At 40.4% G+C, this 17,901-nt stretch overlaps 1 protein-coding gene across 1 annotated transcript in view; it reads right to left on the reverse strand.

Moving 5' to 3' along the window:
• The window catches only part of aldh1l1 (aldehyde dehydrogenase 1 family, member L1), a 35,912-nt gene that overhangs the window by 9,161 nt on the left and 8,850 nt on the right, over positions 1 to 17,901 (reverse strand). Inside the window, exons 5-16 of the mRNA XM_083925017.1 lie at positions 16,700 to 16,801; positions 16,220 to 16,309; positions 9,691 to 9,828; positions 7,505 to 7,630; positions 7,290 to 7,381; positions 4,996 to 5,143; positions 3,912 to 4,031; positions 3,410 to 3,537; positions 2,419 to 2,569; positions 2,217 to 2,287; positions 1,831 to 1,936; positions 653 to 740 (exon numbers count right to left, since the gene is read on the reverse strand). Coding sequence (XP_083781143.1) covers positions 653 to 740; positions 1,831 to 1,936; positions 2,217 to 2,287; positions 2,419 to 2,569; positions 3,410 to 3,537; positions 3,912 to 4,031; positions 4,996 to 5,143; positions 7,290 to 7,381; positions 7,505 to 7,630; positions 9,691 to 9,828; positions 16,220 to 16,309; positions 16,700 to 16,801 — 1,360 coding nt within the window. The remainder of the gene's footprint in view (positions 1 to 652; positions 741 to 1,830; positions 1,937 to 2,216; positions 2,288 to 2,418; positions 2,570 to 3,409; positions 3,538 to 3,911; positions 4,032 to 4,995; positions 5,144 to 7,289; positions 7,382 to 7,504; positions 7,631 to 9,690; positions 9,829 to 16,219; positions 16,310 to 16,699; positions 16,802 to 17,901) is intronic.

Below are 17,901 nucleotides of genomic sequence, written 5' to 3' on the forward strand. Positions count from 1 at the left end.
GAGTGCAGCATGAACTGAAGGAATATGCTGAGGACCTGTAAAGCCGTCTACAGGAGGAAGCTGGAGGCCAAACTCCAGAAGAACAATGTAATTTGTTTTTGCCATTAGTTTTAATTTTTTTTTTACTTTACCTATCTACTTATCTTATATGTTATTCAGTAACTTGTTTTTGTTATTTTGATCGTGTCTGACGTGGGTTGTTGTGAAGGATGGCAAGATTCATGTTGGGGTTTTTCTGTTTTTGTCTTTATTAATATAAAGCACGTACGGCTGTAATGCTTTTTTTTTTTGCACTTTTTAAATTTTGACAAAAAATAAAAATAACGACCTCCAGTTAAAGGCTAGAGTTAAATACTGTTGTAAAACTAATTCATTGGTCGAAATGAGTGGTTCCCCTGAATGATTCATCACTGACATTGAGCAGGCTGATCACTGACACACTCAGCAACACACCTGGCAACCTGACTGCTGGAATTATTTTTTGTTGTTGCCACTACGTTCTTGAGACACTAGATGGCGGTGTTCTGCTCATTCTCCATTTTCAACCTTTAATTGTAGGCACATGTGATGCTCCTAATGAGCTGCTGGTATTCAAAGTGGATGCTTCATCTGGGGATGATCTTTACCATAAAACTAATGTGTCTGTTCCTACCTGATCCAGGCAGAATATTAATCACTCCTTTGGGCAGACCCGCCCTCGCCGCCAACTCGGCAAACTTCAGTGCTGTCAGTGGAGTCACCTGGAGACAAAAGACTGCAGAAGTTCATGTTCCCTTCAGGATCAATTGTAATAACTGACTAAGACTTTTCATCTACGTAGCGCAATCATCAGGTCAAAACACCTGCAAAACTAATGACACTCCCATAACTACAACTTCCACGTTGGCAATGTGTTCCATTGGGCTAAAAATACTTTTTCCTATTGACTTGTATGGTGAAGGATTCGTCTGTAAATCTGTGGATACATTTTTGTGAGCGTCACGACCCCCACAAAATGACTCATGTAAATATCAGAATTTGATTCTTTCAGTTTGATAACATTTAGAAATGTTATCAGCCCTTCTGTGTGGAGTTTGCATCTTCCCCCCCGTGTCTGCATGACTTTTCTCCGGGTTCACCGGGTTCTTCCTCCCACAATCCAAAGACATGCAGGTGCCCAAATTGCTCCCTGTGCTGGGTGTGTAAATTGGGTTGGATTGGATTAGATGGTATGTAGATGTCTGTGTGAATGTCTGTGTGAATGGGTGAATGTGACAAGTAGTGTGAAAGCGCCTTGAGTAGTCAGAAGACTAGAAAGGAGCTATATAAGTATAAGTCAATTTACCAAGTCCATTCCAATGGGAGAAGTGACCATGAACTCAGATAATGACATTTCCCTTAGTCCCATAATCACTGAAGTCAATATCGGACCCATTTTTCACAAGACGCATCTCTCCAGAACATTCTGACACGAAAATGACAGCAATAAACTCTAGCAAGATCTGTGAACACAGCTAAGCTAACATAAGCTAACACAAGCCTCAAGTAAATACGTTTTGTACTGCTTAATCTGTGTGTAAATATCTAATCCTACTTTAGCACTGAGCCAAAGATAGTTTATGACTAATCAAATAAAAATATTGGCATGCTAAAATGCTACGCTAAGATAGCAAACATTATACCTGCTAAACATCAGCCTGTTCGCATTTAGCTCAAAGCCCTGCTACTCTACGCAGAGCCTTACAGAGCTGCTGGTGTGAATGTTATCCAGTCTACAGTATTACTGCAGACTGCAGTCATTTTCATTTAGTCTTGTATGGACAGAGCCTGACTGACAGTGTGGAGGCTGACCTGAGCAGGTTTGAGGACAATTGTGTTTCCAGCTGCCAGGCAGGCTGCGGTCTTCCAGGCCAGCATCATCAAAGGGTAGTTCCAGGGGATCACAATGGCACACACTCTGAGATGAAAGAAAGGGAAGGTTCTGTTCGTATCTCTAATTTATTTATTCATGTAGTAGAGGAAAAACATTAAGATGACTGTAATTCAAGGCAGTACGTTTAGTTCTAAAGTGTTAAAGACACTTGTTTTGCCTGAGTCACACTAAAAGTTGTATCTGGTAGTGTCTCTATTTGTAACATTTTAAGAACAATAGTCACAAATAACATTTTCTACCTGATCAACATAAGTGTGTGTGTGTGTGTGTAAAATCACACAGTCATGTAAATCCGCTCTCTTACCCTATTGGTTCCTTCTTGGTGAAGGTGAGGTTACGATTGGGTCTGGCCTGGTTGATGGGAATGGTGCTGCCCTATGATGAGAGAACACCATGTACTCCATATGCTATTGCTGATTAGCCATATGCTACTCACATTTGGTGGTTTTTACATATTTAAGAAAAGTTTGATCTAAACTCATGATCAGCTCAAACGGCTGTCTTACTTGGATCTTATCACACCAGCCAGCAAAGTAACGGAAGGTCTGAATGGACATGCCCACATGAGTCTTTAGGGCCAGCGTATAAACGGCTCCAGAGTCGATGGCTTCGATAGTGGCCAGCTCCTCCTGGTGCTCCTCCATCAGGTTAGCCAGCCTGTTGGCAGGGTAACAGAGGAGACACAACGTGTTGACTTTTGAATGTGCTTTTCTTTGCCCAGTGACACAGAATGACTACAACACACAGCTGATTACACTATCTATAAAATAATTAATACTTTATTCTCGGATTTTGATCTCCACTGTATATACACACAGTGGAGATTAGAATTTGATAGAATATCTGTTGTTGCTATACCACTGCTGTACTAGCATGTTTTTTAAATAACCAAAACCTTTATTTAGTGAAAAAAAAACAATGATCAAAATTAGAAACCAGTGTTCATTGTGTCAGAAGAAGCTTTGAATGACTTCAGCACATCTGCGCCCACAGGACATCACTAGTTTCTCACACTGCTCTGGTTTGATCTGCGTCCATTCTGACTCAATCTCTTCCACAGTTCACTAACTGGAGTGGGTTTCTTAGACATTACTTTGTTGATTTTGCAGAGATTCTCTATGGGCTTTAGATCTGGACTCTGGGCTGGACATTTCATTGTTTCAATATTTTTAACTTCAAGGAACTGATTAACCTGTTTTGCAGTGAGACAGGGGTCATATCAAATTCTGAACAATAAAAAGTATCAGTAGTAACAGTATTTCAGAATAAATCAAGTATTTATACTTTGTTCTCTAATTTTGTTATCTCCACTGCATATGATGCAAATGATCTATAACCTGTGTTATTAGCTGTTGCATTTAATGGTGTCCATCCCTGAATAAAGGTTCAAACCATGCAGTATGCAGTGTAACATGCACTGCCTGAGTGTGTTGTCTTAAGAGCTTAAAGCTGCAGAATTAAGTTTAGGAAGAAGAAAACAAGAACAAGTGCACTGACTTGTAAATGAGTCTGCCTCTGTCTCTGGGGTTCATCTTGCCCCACTCTCCCTCTTCAAAGGCCTCCTTAGCAGCAGCCACTGCCCTGTCCACATCACTTATCTGGGCTAGAGACACATCACAGATGGCCTGCAGGACAGACAGATACAGGACATCAAATTACAAAGCCAGCATAGAGGACAATGTGTCGCATCAGTAAGGGTGACAGGAAGGATAACAAAAATAGTGGATTCTGATTTTCCTTCTTTTAAATTGGAATTCTGGTGCATATTTCCTAATATAATGACTGGCTCACATGCATTCTAATGAGCACTGATAACTAACAATGCAGTTAAATAGCCATCAACACCAGAAATAAAAAAATAAATAAAAACTTTTATTGGCCTTGAAAAAAGAAAGTGATATTTTAATGAAAGAACGAATGAACACGGGATAATGTGCTCTAGACTGAACTTGTAGTATTAAAAGTGATTTATAACAGCGTCCTCTGTTGTGGTCCTCACCGTGCCGTCAGTGGGGTTGATGGTCTTGTAGGTCTTTCCTCCTTCTGCATCAACAAACTCCCCGTTGATAAACAGCTGATGCGGCATCTTTATGGTCATATTGTTGGTGTTCTTCTCCACCTGACAAATTAAACAGAGCACTGTTGACAACTGTTGTGATATAAATGTATTTTTTAGTTTTGGTTCATGTGGGGGGTGGGACGGCTTGGAATTAGTGGGTTTACATGCAGTTTATAAACCCGATTATATTACACCCCCTCCCCGCTCCATGGCAGTGGCTTTTGACCCGGGAATAGAATAAACCAGGAAGCAACGCCGCTGAAAACAACATGAAAAAACAACAGCAGAGCGTTCCCTTTAAACTGAGGGAGGACTTCACAACGGCAACTAACTATCACTACCAAGAAGACCCGTTTCTGTCGTGGTTCTGTCCAAAAGTCGGCCATTTTCCCCACGCTTGTGATTTTGACAAAGGTGAACTGGAAAAAAAGCTGTATTCAGTCCAGCTGGATGTTGGTGGAGCTCTACCTACTGTACCGGAGGAAGAGTTACTCCGTCATTTCCCCATTCAACCCCCTTTCATGTATACGTGGGGAACTTCAATAATCTGGTTATTCCCTTAACCGGGGTAAGGCCATTTTCCGGTTACTGATGTGCACGTGAACACACTGTTTTCTCAGTCTTTTTTCACAAAAATGTCTTGTCTCTTGCCACTCATAATCAGTGTGCTCACCCACCACCACTAATGATCATCGTCGTATAAACACCTTTTGAATTGAACAACCACACAGAAGAGTGGGCCGGGCTTCAGTGAAGTCTGAGGGAACTGGTCGTGGGGAACAAGACTACACAGACACACCACCAGGGAGGAAGGTTTGCTTTTTCCCAGGGAAGTCCAAGTCACGTATTTTCATGTCTAATGCAACACTAGGTTAAAGGCCTTATACTGTAAGTTATCATGAGGCTGGTTAGCATAGCAGCGTAACAACACCAGTCAAAATGTCATCTTCGAGGCCAATCAGTTACAAACACCAGCCAGTCGCAGCAGCTCTCTGAGAATTCAAACACAGCCAATCAAACTTACATAGTCAACAACCAGCTCCTCTTCATCATCCTCGCCTCGGAGCTTCCTGACGCACATCTGGATGAAATCCTGGAAAGTGCAGTTCATGTAGACGTCCTCGTTCTGCAGCTGGCAGCTACTGGCCCGGAGCTTCACCTCCTCCACAAGCCTGAGGGCAGCAACAGGAGAGGGAAGGAGGAGGAACATGTATTCACTGAGATAATGAATCAAACTACTTAATTTCCTCTGTTGCAGTACTGTGGTATTTTTGGTGCTTAGATTTTTCAAACTGAGCTGTGAGCAAAATGCTAATGCCAGCATGCTAATATGCTCATAATGACAATGCCAACATGCTGATGTGTAAAAGAAATGTTTGCTCTGTTCCCTGTCTTAGTTTGGGCTGATGGCAATGTTGTTTATTTTTCAAGTATTGGACAAACAGAAATGTTGACATGGGTGAAAAGGTCAGGGAATAAAAGTGAATAAATATTTTAAATATCATGGTAATCCATCCAATAGTTGTCAAGATCATTTACTCTGTTGCATAGTGGCAGAGCAAAGGTCAGAAGGACCTCTGGGGACCGAGGCATGTCTGAAGATTGATATGGAGAGGTGGATTTTGCAACAGAGGTTATTATACATCTCCAAGAGCTGATTCTTATTTTCTGCTGTGCAAACCTTGACACTGTTGGAACTGACAAGAAATAAAGAAAATGAAAAAATACATTAAAGAGTCCAGCAGCTGAAGGAAACAAACGGAAAATAGTTTTTGCCTTTCAAGCCTACAAGCTATGGCAACCTACAGTCACTGCTAAGTTTGTATTAATTACTTTATTTTAATGAACTTACATATATAGTATAGTACAGATAGATTCACTCTTAACTTTTGGATGTTTGGGACTGTCTAGAAATTACTTCTTTTTTTAACAACTGGACTCTGCATCAGATGCCAGTGTCAGCTAAATGTCTATGGTAGGGGTGGGAATTTTTGGGTGCCTCACGGTTCGATTCAGAATCGATTTTCAATTCAAAATCATGTTTTTAATTAGTGCATGCTTCAGGATCTACTCCGGTCCTAATTATGGCATGAACACATAAGATTATACTTTATTGTTTGACAAAGGTATCAACTGATTACTATAATGTGAACACAAAAAGGTAACTCTATAACCAGATATAATTTAGTCATGCTTAACTTTCACATTTTTTTAGTATATCTCATTTCTCAGTGACTTAAATAATAAAAGCGCTATAAACAGATAAAATCATACATAGGCTAAGCTGCCCTTTTTCTCAGAATCCTGGCCATTTCCAAAACAAAAGTTGTACAAAAGTAATACTGCAAAACTGACATTTTTCGTGTTTGTAGTTTTTTATACAATATAATATTTTAGTGTACAGTATATTTTGAAATACCGTTCATCCTGAAATTCAGTGAGCAGTTCTGGGAAAATTATGCAATTAATCTTATTTCCTTATTTATTTGGTATTTGGGCCTGGTTGTGTAACATTTGATATGTCATAGAATGACAGTAAAGTGTTAACCTTCATGTCAGAGTTTCATAATGCAGAGTAAGACAGAATGACAGTAAAGTGTTTACCTTCATGTCAGTTTTATACCGCAGAGTGAGACAGAATGACAGTAAAGTGTTTACCTTCATGTCAGAGTTTCATAATGCAGAGTAAGACAGATTGACAGTAAAGTGTTTACCTTCATGTCAGTTTTATACCGCAGAGTGAGACAGAATGACAGTAAAGTGTTTACCTTCATGTCAGAGTTTTAGACTGCAGAGTGAGACAGAATGACAGTAAAGTGTTTACCTTCATGTCAGAGATTTATACTGCAGAGTGAGACAGAATGACAGTAAAGTGTTTACCTTCAGGTCAGCTCCTCTGAGCAGTTTCAATGCATTTACCATAAATGTTAAAATAAAGGTGCACTACAAATATAGGGCCGGCTGGTTTGACTACGGAGAAGCCAATGACTGCTTAGTGGGCGTTCATTGTTTTGCTGAAATACTTGACTTTCATTTTGCGAAAAACCTTGCGTATTAAATGAGTCATGTCCAACTTCATACTCCTGAAGGTTGTCAAATCCAAAGTGTGCCCAAACGCCTTTAATGACGGGCGGGCTGGCAGTGAATGCAACAGTTGGAGCCGCGATGTGCGCACCGTGAGACAGAATAAAATAGTTTTTTTAAATCGATTTTTGGAAGTTATGAAACGATTGTCGACGATTATTATTATTTTTGCCCACCCCTAGTCTATGGTGTACCAGATTCATTAGATTAGATCTCTCCACCTGTTTTCATTACCTGACAACATCCATGGAAGCAGCACCAGACTTGAAGAAATCTGTGGAGTCTTCAATCTGACAGACATTAGTCAGAATACTCTGCCACACGGTCTGTGATCGTCAAACACAGGACATTTTTAGTGGACAAATACACTACACACACATGTGCCATGCTGGCAACTTCTCAGTTATACTTTCTTTATCATTACAAGTGAGTAGGAGAAGAGGCCCTACCCTCATCTGTGCAGCGAAGGTTTTCTCCTCCTCTGTGAGTTCCACTGCAGCACTGCTCCCTGAGCGGAAGTACTGTGCTGCAGCAATCATCTTCCCATCCTGAAACTGCAGATTCTTTACCAACAGCTGCAGAGAAGGAGAGCATGACATGACCATACAGACTTGATTTCATGTGAAACCAGTGTTACCTAAAAATCAACTTTAAAAACATGACATTAGCAGTGGAAGTCTCAGTCTGTGTGTCTACAGGAGGAAACATCTCACACTGTATTTAAGAGTTCATTAAAAAATTCATTTTTGTGTGCTGACATTTGTTAAGGCCGTGTAAACACACTTTAAGCTAGTGATGGGCAAATGAAGCTTCATGAAGCATTTTCATTATTTTCTGAGTCCACTACATGGAAACTCTCTGTTGAAATACACTGAATCACCATTCATTGAGTCTTTTTCTTTAATGTCCTAAATGTATGCTCTGAAGAAACTTTAGGCAAGTTCATAAGATTGGGACTGAAGAGTTAACAATCTAAAAACATAACGTCTCCATCCATGGATGTTGCTGGAGCAGAGGCATAAAAATGTATGGCATCTGTACATCCTTTTGGAACCCTTTTCAGTTAAAAGATGACGGTACTTTTACAAATCATTTTATCACGTGATGAACAATTCACATGTGTATTCTCTTAGCTCCAAGTGTAATTTAATACATAAGTCGGATGACCACGCTGTTTTTGAACTCCGAACGCAAGTTGACATTTGTTTCAAACACCCCGCGTGGTCGGGACATTTGAAACAGATATGACGAATGAAACAGCCGATTTAAAACAGAAACTATTGGCTTTTACTCTTGTTTTATGCAACATACCAGAAAACATACTAGTGAACTCGTCATTGCTAAAGTTTCAAATCATTTCTCAGAATATAAATAGGTCAGAGATATATTTTTTATATTTATTAGTGTGTTTATCAATTCATTTTTAACTTGGTGATTTATACAGGTTTTGATCACGCAATGTGACCGCAATTGTGCATGGTGGAGCTGTTGGAACGACTGAAACACTTGTTTCTTTTCTTATTAATTGTGTTTCCTTTTACAAAGCATTTTATATAGTTACACAGTATTTTCACAGTATTACAGCAAATTAATTATAGTAATTATAATGTACATCTTTTAAAAAAAAAAAACCTTCAACAAAGGAAGGGTGTTTCAGGGAAATGAATTCAGATTGCTGGAGCCTCGTTAAAAAAGGGATTATTTCCGTTACAAACACATCGTAAATAATATCAGTTTGGTTAAATCACCACATCAATGTCTCTTTCTACTCTGAAAAAAAGAAAGGTTGACACAGAAAACCGTCAGTTCACCAGAGAATGGACAGAGAAGTTTTTGTTTCGGTCTCTGTGAAGCCTGTGTTTACTCTGCAGCCATATCTGAGTGTAAAGAGGAGAAGTTGATAAAAATCATGCTACTCTGCATTTATGTGACGTTCATTTGTGTCAGTCCAGTTTTTGATGAATAAACTAATGTTTCATATGTGCTTGTCAGCCTGGTAAAGTAACTAGTAACTGCAGTAATCAGATAAATGCAGTTGAGTAAAAAGTTGAATATTTTATATTTTTGATTTGTAGCGGAGTAGAAGAATAAAGTAGCATGTAAATAAAATACTCAAGTAAAGGAGAAGAGCCTCAAGCTTGTCCTTTGTCCAATAATGGAGTGAAAACCTCTGGTTTGTTCACAGGTTTGATCATTCAACAAGGATTGTTTTTTGACAAGCTTGTTGCACTTTGAGGCCTATTGTTCCTATTTATATTGATAAAATAAAGACAATAAATGCACTCATATGTCGCTGTAGTGTTTTACAATATCCATTACGCTTATATTTTTCTGGCCTCTCATTTTGGATCATTTTTGTCAACCGGCCCAGAACCCAAGTTAACTGAGTAGCCCTGGTGTAGAGCATGTAGAAATCTGTATCAGAGAGAGAGGACGTGAAAGAAGACATGATAGATTAGAGCTAACAGGAGCAGAAGGGAAGAGCATGCTGTAATGTAGTGTGGTGGAAGTGGACAAGGCATCTAAGTTCAGCTTCCTGAGGAGAACAGGATACTGTATGAGTGAACTCAATCCAGAAGATGGCGGAAATGCAACATGTTAAAGCTCAAAGAAGAAGAAATCTACATTGACTGACCGCCTTGCCGTCATTGCCATACAGCACCAGGCCTGCCTTGGTGACGATGCCGGGGCAGCTCGCTCCGGGGATCTCTAGGGGCTGACCGTTAGCTGTGGTGCCGTTATCCACCAGAGTGGATCCGTAGAACGTCACATTCTACAGGAAGAGAGACACAGAAGATCATTAGTTTTATGAATTATAAAATTTGTAGCCATAAAAACATCATGTAATACATCTCATTGTATCACATCTGTTATTATCACTTCTCATCATTGATCATGTTTGCCACCATAATTATTATCTTTTCATAATCTATCACCTTAGCTTGGCTTGTTTCTACTTTTCTGCTGTATTAACTGCTCTAACATATAAGTCATATTCACATTACTATAGATATTATTATAGTTTATGTTACTTTTGTGGTTGCTTGCATCTCTGGAAGTGTGTCTGTCTGCCTGTCTGTCTGTGTGTGTCTGTCTTTTTCTCTCCTTTTCTTCCACCCCAACAGGTGCAGACAGATGTCCGTCCTCCACAGAGCTGGGTCTGTTTGTTCCTGCCTGTTATAGGGAAGGTTTTCGTTGCCACTGTGTGCACAAGTTATCATCATAGAGTGCGGTCTTTACCTACTCTATAAATTGTCTTGAAATAACTTTTGTTATGAATTGGCACTGTAAATACATTTGAATTGAATTTAATTACTGTCATATGAAATACTTGTGTGTCGTTAGACAGGAGCCAAAATAAAAAAATAGGTGAGAGAATATTTTTTTAAATATCACTGGATGATTTAGGGATTTAACATTCCGATTTATGAAGTTTGCAGGCCAACCATCATAACCTCTTGTATTATTTATAATGGCCATATTGTGTATACAGAGAAGTGAGCACCATACAAGAAACCCAAAGACACAAAAACAAACAAAAATAAAAGTCTGGCAGAGAAGCATCAGTTCGTAGATGGGCCGTGGGTAAATACTGGGCCTATCACGCAAATGAACAAGGTGATAACAACCCCCAGAAAGAAAATCCACACATTAAGTGTTTGTGGTTGGGAAGTACAAAGCTAAGCACTCAGGCTCCCATCGAGCATCCAACATTAAGAAAATAAGGAATAGTAAAGTGTAGTAATACATTTCTAGGTATAATGCACAGTAAACTTAAGTTATGATTCTGGGAGAGAATCTATTAATCATGCTGAGTATCAATAAGCCTGTGAATTTCCGTGTGAATGTTCTCATTTGTCAAGGTCATTGTTATCCTCAAAGCAATTTCAGTCAAAAGAAACTGGACTTGGTTATTTGTCTAGGAAGACGTTTCACCTCTCATCCAAGAGGCTTCATCAATTCATGTACGCATCTGACCAGGCTGGGACTGGTCCAACTAACTGGTGTGAAGATCAAGACTATACAGCATTCACTTCCTTAAATAACACTGCATCAAGTGTAATGTCTCTTACAACCAAATATTGCTGACCCACTTAATCAATAATAATAATAATAATAATAATAATAATAATAACAACAATAATAATAATAATAATAATAATGAACTGAAACAACATGTCTTTTGTTTTAATTCGGATAACCTTTAAGTAAAAACAGCAAACCAGTACTTTAGTAGAAACACTAGGTTGAACCTGAAATAGTTAGTTAGCGTGCACAGTTCATGCTGGTCAGCGTTACCAATAAGAAAGTGGAACAGTATAGAAAACGTAAACATTGTGTTATGAATTTGTACCTGATGACATCTAGCACAGTATACACATGGTCAACATTACCCTAGGTCAAAAGAGATATATTCAGTTGAGATGATCAGTCTCACGCACATTCTCCAGCCTCTGTGGATGGGATCATACTCTTCTTGATATATCCCCAGAGAAAATTAAGTCCAAAGCAACTGGTCTTGGTTATTTGTCTAGGAAGACGTTTCACCTCTCATCCGAGAGGTTTAATCAGATCATGTACATATCTGACCAGGGTGGGACTGGTCCAACTAACTGGTGTGAGATTGCGGTATTTAACCTCTCACAAGGCCGATGATGTCACTGTAACCCTTTGTGCTCCAAGTGCCAACGACTATCGTTAGAGTGACAGTCATTGGTGGGAAGTAGGTTTGGACTTTGTTAGTGCTCTATTGAGTCTTAACGACTGTCGTTGGAGTCACAGGAGGCCTTTTGTGAACAGTTGTTCTTTGAGGTTAGATTGTTGAATCTCCTGAAGGGATGAAGGGGCAGCATTGTAAATTGGAGATAAGTGGTGACTCAGACCTCCTTCTCTATTTAGCGATGGTTCCTCTACTTTTGCATAGACGGCTTCTTTTATTCCTCTTTCAAACCATCTGTTCTCTTTGTCCAGGATGTGGACATTGTTGTCATCAATGGAGTGGGCTTTCTCCTTGAGATGCAAGTGGACAGCAGAGTCCAGGCCTGAGGAGTTAGCTCTCCTGTGTTGGGCCATGCGTTTATGCAGTGGTTGTTTTGTTTCTCCAATGTAGAGATCTTTGCATTCCTCGTTGCATTGGACAGCATAAACCAGATTGCTTTTGTGGGTGTGTGGTATTCTGTCCTTCGGATGTACTAGTCTCTGTCTGAGTGTGTTACTGGGTTTGAAATACACAGGGATGCAGTGTTTGTTGAAAATCCTCCTGAGTTTCTCCGATACCCCAGCCACATACGGAATGACTATTTTGTTTCTCTTGTTTTCTTTTTATTTCTCAACCACTTTGGTTTTCTTTCTGGAAGCAGCTGCCGTTTTGACAAAGGTCCAGCTGGGTCAGCCACAAGTTGTGAGGGCGCCTCTCAGGTGCTTGCGTTCTTCCCCTTGGGCCTGTGAGCCGGTGGGTAAGTTATCAGCTCTATGTTGCAGTGTTCTGATAACTCCAAGCTTGTGTTCCAGGGGGTGGTGAGATTCAAACAGTAGATATTGATCTGTGTGAGTGGGTTTTCTGTTTATCCCAATGTGGTGGCTACTGTCCTTCTCCATATGGATGTCACAGTCTAAGAAAGGCAAACTATTACCCTTGACTTCTTCTCTGGTGAACTTGATGTTTCTGCCCACTGAGTTTATATGTTCAGTAAACGTTTGCACCTCTTTTAAAGGAATAATCACAATCCGGTGGAGTTAAGTGATAGTTTACTGTTGTATGAGAAGGATTACACTTAAAGTTTTTTCGGTTAAAATAGAGGTTTAATGGGCGCTCACGTGGAACAAGGCTCATTTGTTGTTTAGTTTTATTGTGTGTTTTGTTTGTTGTGTTTGTGTTTACAATATGTCTGTTTATTTAATATTGCACAAAGATGAATGTGACAACCTTTTCTAAGAAAACAACTTTAAAATTCTTCAACTGAGTAAACTACATTAATTGGTGTTTTATCCTTAATAAGTAGTTTAATATATGTAATGAGACTTTAATATTAGTTGTCACTCCTGTGACCGTGGTGCCCCAGAGGAACTCTGGTTTAACTAAAGTCAGTCATGGTTTTATAATTATCTTTAATTTATCTTTATTTATTGATAGCTAATTTAATTGATTAACGATGAATCTATTGAGAATACTTGATCTCATAATCTGAACGTGAGTTGAGGCCCTACACATGTTTGAACCAGCTACAGACAGGAGGCAGCTGCCTGCCCAGAGAGCTAACGTTAGCAGGCTACAACTAAGTTATAGTTTGAGCGGCTTGGACCTTTCAGTCAGACTCAGACTCAGATGAGGAGTCTGTTGTCACTAAAATGGTGGACTAGCAGATGTATCAGAATGGTAAGTGTAGTTAGCATCTTTTCTTAGGTAGTGATGTTTTTTTTGTTAGCTTGTTAGCTTGTAACTGTCACAGGCTGACAGCTATGATGACAGTGTTTTTTTTCTCTGTACTGATAGTCTCTGAGCTGGAGGTTTCACCTTTCTTTGCCAGTGTTGTGCCTAAGGGCGCACTCACACTGTCCTTCCGCACCGCGCCCCGGACTTTAGGGTACTTGTCCCCCCCCTTGCCAGCCCGTTTGTACTCACACTGCCTGGGCCTTGGCCAATGCTTCTTGCCTGCCTATACGTCATCGCAATGCGTCGCTTTGTTTACAAATCTTTCCATGCACCTCAGAGTTTTTGTGCGTCTTGTCCGACTGTTTTTGAATATTTTCATCCGACCAAATCTGCAGTAAACACTCCAACTCCGCATCACACCAACATGAACCTTTCGCCACCATTGTTGTTGTTGTAAATGTCCGTGCATGGTTCGTCCTTCTATTTACTATGTCCGAACAGGCGCACATAAATGACGTCAGAACTGCCGTGGCCATCATGCTCGTACACGTGCTTGCGCTCGTACATGTGCAAACGCGCTCTACAAAAGCCCACCCCTCTCTGGCCGCAGTTATGCGCGGAGCGGGTGCACTCACACTGGTCAAACGCACTAGGCTTTAGCTGAAAAAACGGTTTTGGCCCGGTGCGGAAGGACAGTGTGAGTGTTTCACATATCAGAGCTGCTTGGTTTACAGATTACTGACGTACCAACTAAAGCTGCCCGGTGTTAGGGAAGATTTTGTGGTGATGCCAGAAAATAAGACACAGTACCAGAATCCTGGAGGTCTTATGCTGAAGGACGTCAACACAAAGTAGAGCGTGACGCCACCTCAATTCTAAGGCTCAGACAGCAAAGATCAGATTCTCATACTAGGAAGGTGGATCGAGACAGCAAGAGGAGATATTCGATCATCTCATTGGCTATAATGCATAAACATAAGATTAAGGAAGTGACAGTGAGCATTATCGTTTAATCCTGCAGCTGTGACTTGCAGCCTGCAGGGAGTGAGATTGAAGGCGCTAAGGGAATCATGGCCTTGGGTGTTCCTCCGGGAGTTTAGGGAAGATTATCTGACCCCAGCAGTAATGGAACAGAAAGTCCTGCCATTAAGAGCTGTCCACCATCATAGAGGGACTGATCATTAACTTATGCAAACTGTCTAGGGAAAATTAAATATTCCCTTACACCCGGGATGAATTTTGTCACACCGCGGTGAGAGGTGTCCTGTCTTGGGTTTTTTGACTTTGAAATTCATGTTTTATTTTGAAAAGTAATCCTCCTTTCCATTCAGCTCACTTGCCCTTCCTCCTGTGTCACCGGTCTGCTGTGTTCCCCGATTACCTGATAGTGTCCATCTGAGTCATCCTCCCTCATGTGTATATAGTCCTCGTCTTCCCCTGTCTTGTTGCCAGAGTATATTGTCATGTTGTGTAGCTCTAACCATTACCACAGCCTTGTCAAGTCTCTAAGTATTGCCTCGCGAGTATTTCTGTTTCCTCGAATACCTCTGAAGAAGAGTGAATTTTTGTTTCTATAGTTTTTTGGTCAGCTTGAGAAGCTAGTTTAATTTCATAGTGCCTTTGTTTTTCCTCCTCTTGTAATATTTTTGAGTTGTAGTTTAATTAGCTCTGTGCAGTATAGTTTATGTTTGTAACCTTTGGTTTTTTCCTCCATGTGAGTGACTTTTGTTTGTGAACTTTTCATAGATTATTATTCAGATCAGTGTAGCTTTGGCCTGTTGTCCTTTTCTCCCTCCGGAGCGATGGTGTTTCTGGCCACGATTGTTTTCTTTGTAAAGTTCTCGTCCGAGTAGACAAGTTTAGAGTTAGGGCGTGATCACACTATCCTTTTGGCCGCGGCCAAAACCGGTTTTTCAGCTAAAGTCTAGTACCTTTAAGTAGTGTGAGCGCACCCGCTCCGCGCTCAACTGGGGCCAGCTGGGCCGCCACGGCCCGCTTGAAAGAGGTGGGCTTTAGCGGAGCCGTTTGCGAATGTACGAGCACGAGCGTGCGCACGTGTACGAGCACGAGCACGAGCCCTACGGCAGTAGCGTTATGTCCGCCTGTTCGGACATGTAAATAGAAGGACGGACCATGCGCGGACATTTAACAACAACAACAATGGTGGTGAAGGTTCACGTTGGTGTGATGCGGAGGTGGAGTGTTTACTGCAGATTTGGTCGGATGAAAATATTCAAAAACAGTCGACAAGACGCACAAAAACTCCGAGGTCTGTGGAAAGATTTGTAAACAAAGCCACACACACGCGATCAATGCGTGTGACGTGTTACGGCGTGATGGCGTATGGACAGCAAGAAGCATTGGCCGTGGCCCAGGCAGTGTGAGTACAAACGGGGCTGGGGCGCGGGGGGGAGAGGGAGGGGGGACAAGTACCCTCAAGTCCGGGTCTCGGTCCGGGAGGATAGTGTGATCGCGCCCTTAAATAGCCTATTGAGTTCTCGCTCTGTCTAAAGAGGGTATTTGAGTGTCAGAAATAAAGCCTGCATTTATCGTACCCTGACTGCACTAGAGTCCTCATTTCGCCAAGTCCTCACAAATTTGAATTTCAGAGAAGTGCACAGACATCTCCTTCAGAAGAGAAATGTGAAAAAACACCTCTGGTGACAAAATGTGCTCAGATACAAGTCACTATAGTCAGTGTGAGACAGAAACAGAAGAAAAACACTTTTTCAGCATATCAATAGACAATATGATTTCTGTTCTAATGATTGAGTATGCGGTGTTCTGTCACCTGTCCATCCACCTCTGCCCAGGCACCAGGCACTTTGTCGTTTCCTCGGATCCAGTTGTGGAGAGCCTCAGCAGGCTGGTTCCAGTCAATCTGCCAACACACAGAGAATCTGCTGTGACTATGTGACTAGCTTAGCAGAAAACATCCCCCAAATCATGACTTGATATTGCTAAAATTCAAAATATTTGGGTCTGATAGGAAACATTATGTTCTCCACTGGATAGGGGAAAGACTGAAGCCAAAGTGTCTAACGAAGTTTGGAGGAGGGAGTGTTAATGTCCAGATTTTTGATATTTTTAAAAATGTCTACCTTTAGTTTTACATCAGCATAAACCTATAGGGTATTATAGCAACTTATGGTTATAACAGCCGTTCATCAGGTTGTCCTCACATTTAAACAGGTAGATTGGTTTAAAAAGCATGTTTATGCCATTTGTTGACTTTAATGTGAAATAGAGAGAAGTGATGGTTGTCTCTTACCTTAGCATTGTCTTTCTTCTGAATGCACTCATATGTGGCTCCCTCCTGTGGCTGGATGATCCTCGGGGCCTTCCCTTCTGCAATCAGCCTCACTGCATCCACCTGAAATCACATGATACCCTCACTTATTTACTCATTACTACGGAAGCCCTAAAGGGTCATAAATTACATACATTTTATTCCCTCTGTTTTCCTGTGAAAGCGAGAGAATACCTTCATTTTTCTGTGATAACGAGATAATTATGATCCGTTTACCTGAGATAACAAGATAATTAATTTGAGAGATAATGAATAAAACATGATAGGCCTCAAATTTCCATCACATCTGACATGTCCTGCCTAGTAAAGACTTCTCATATCTTGAAGAACACTAAAGACAACACTGACAGATGATTTCAGTTGGTTATTAACTGTTATGAAATTAAACTGTAATCTGTATATTTATGTGCACATTGTAAAACTCCTCCATGTATTTATGTTTTTATAATATTGTTGACATTAAAGTTTGTTAAAGGAATTGTAGTTAATGAGGACATCATGCTCACTTACACCTCAGATAATAATAATAACTTTATTTAAGCTTTATTGTTTACCATCCTTTTAGATGGTGCACACTAATGTGAACATTATCTCTAATAGAATAAAGCTGTTTCAGCCTGTGTCAGGAAGAGATGTGTGATGGTGATCCATATTCTAATGTGAACATTATCTCTAATAGAATAAAGCTGTTTCAGCCTGTGTCAGGGTGTGTGATGGTGATCCATATTCTAATGTGAACATTATCTCTAATAGAATAAAGCTGTTTCAGCCTGTGTCAGGAAGAGATGTGTGATGGTGATCCATATTCTAATGTGAACATGATCTCTAATAGAATAAAGCTGTTTCAGCCTGTGTCAGGATGTGTGATGATGATCCATATTCTGCTGCTCCCCTGACATTGATACACTGAATGATGTTTTCTGCAGTCATTTTATACACCAGACTATCGTGTTTTCTCCAGATCTCAAATTAATCATCTCGTTATCACAAGAAAACTGTTTATGTCCGTCTGTCTTTTATTACTGTTATTATTGTTACTATTGATTAGTCATATTCCTATTATTCTCATTATGGGGTAATGGTTGGGTCTCTGTAAATCATGCATAAGTCACAGACCTACTCTATATGGAGATTGTCTTGAGAAAACTTTCTGTTATGATTTG

This window comes from Echiichthys vipera (genome assembly GCF_963691815.1).
Source record: "Echiichthys vipera genome assembly, chromosome: 13".
NCBI classification, from domain to species: Eukaryota; Metazoa; Chordata; class Actinopteri; order Perciformes; family Trachinidae; genus Echiichthys; species Echiichthys vipera.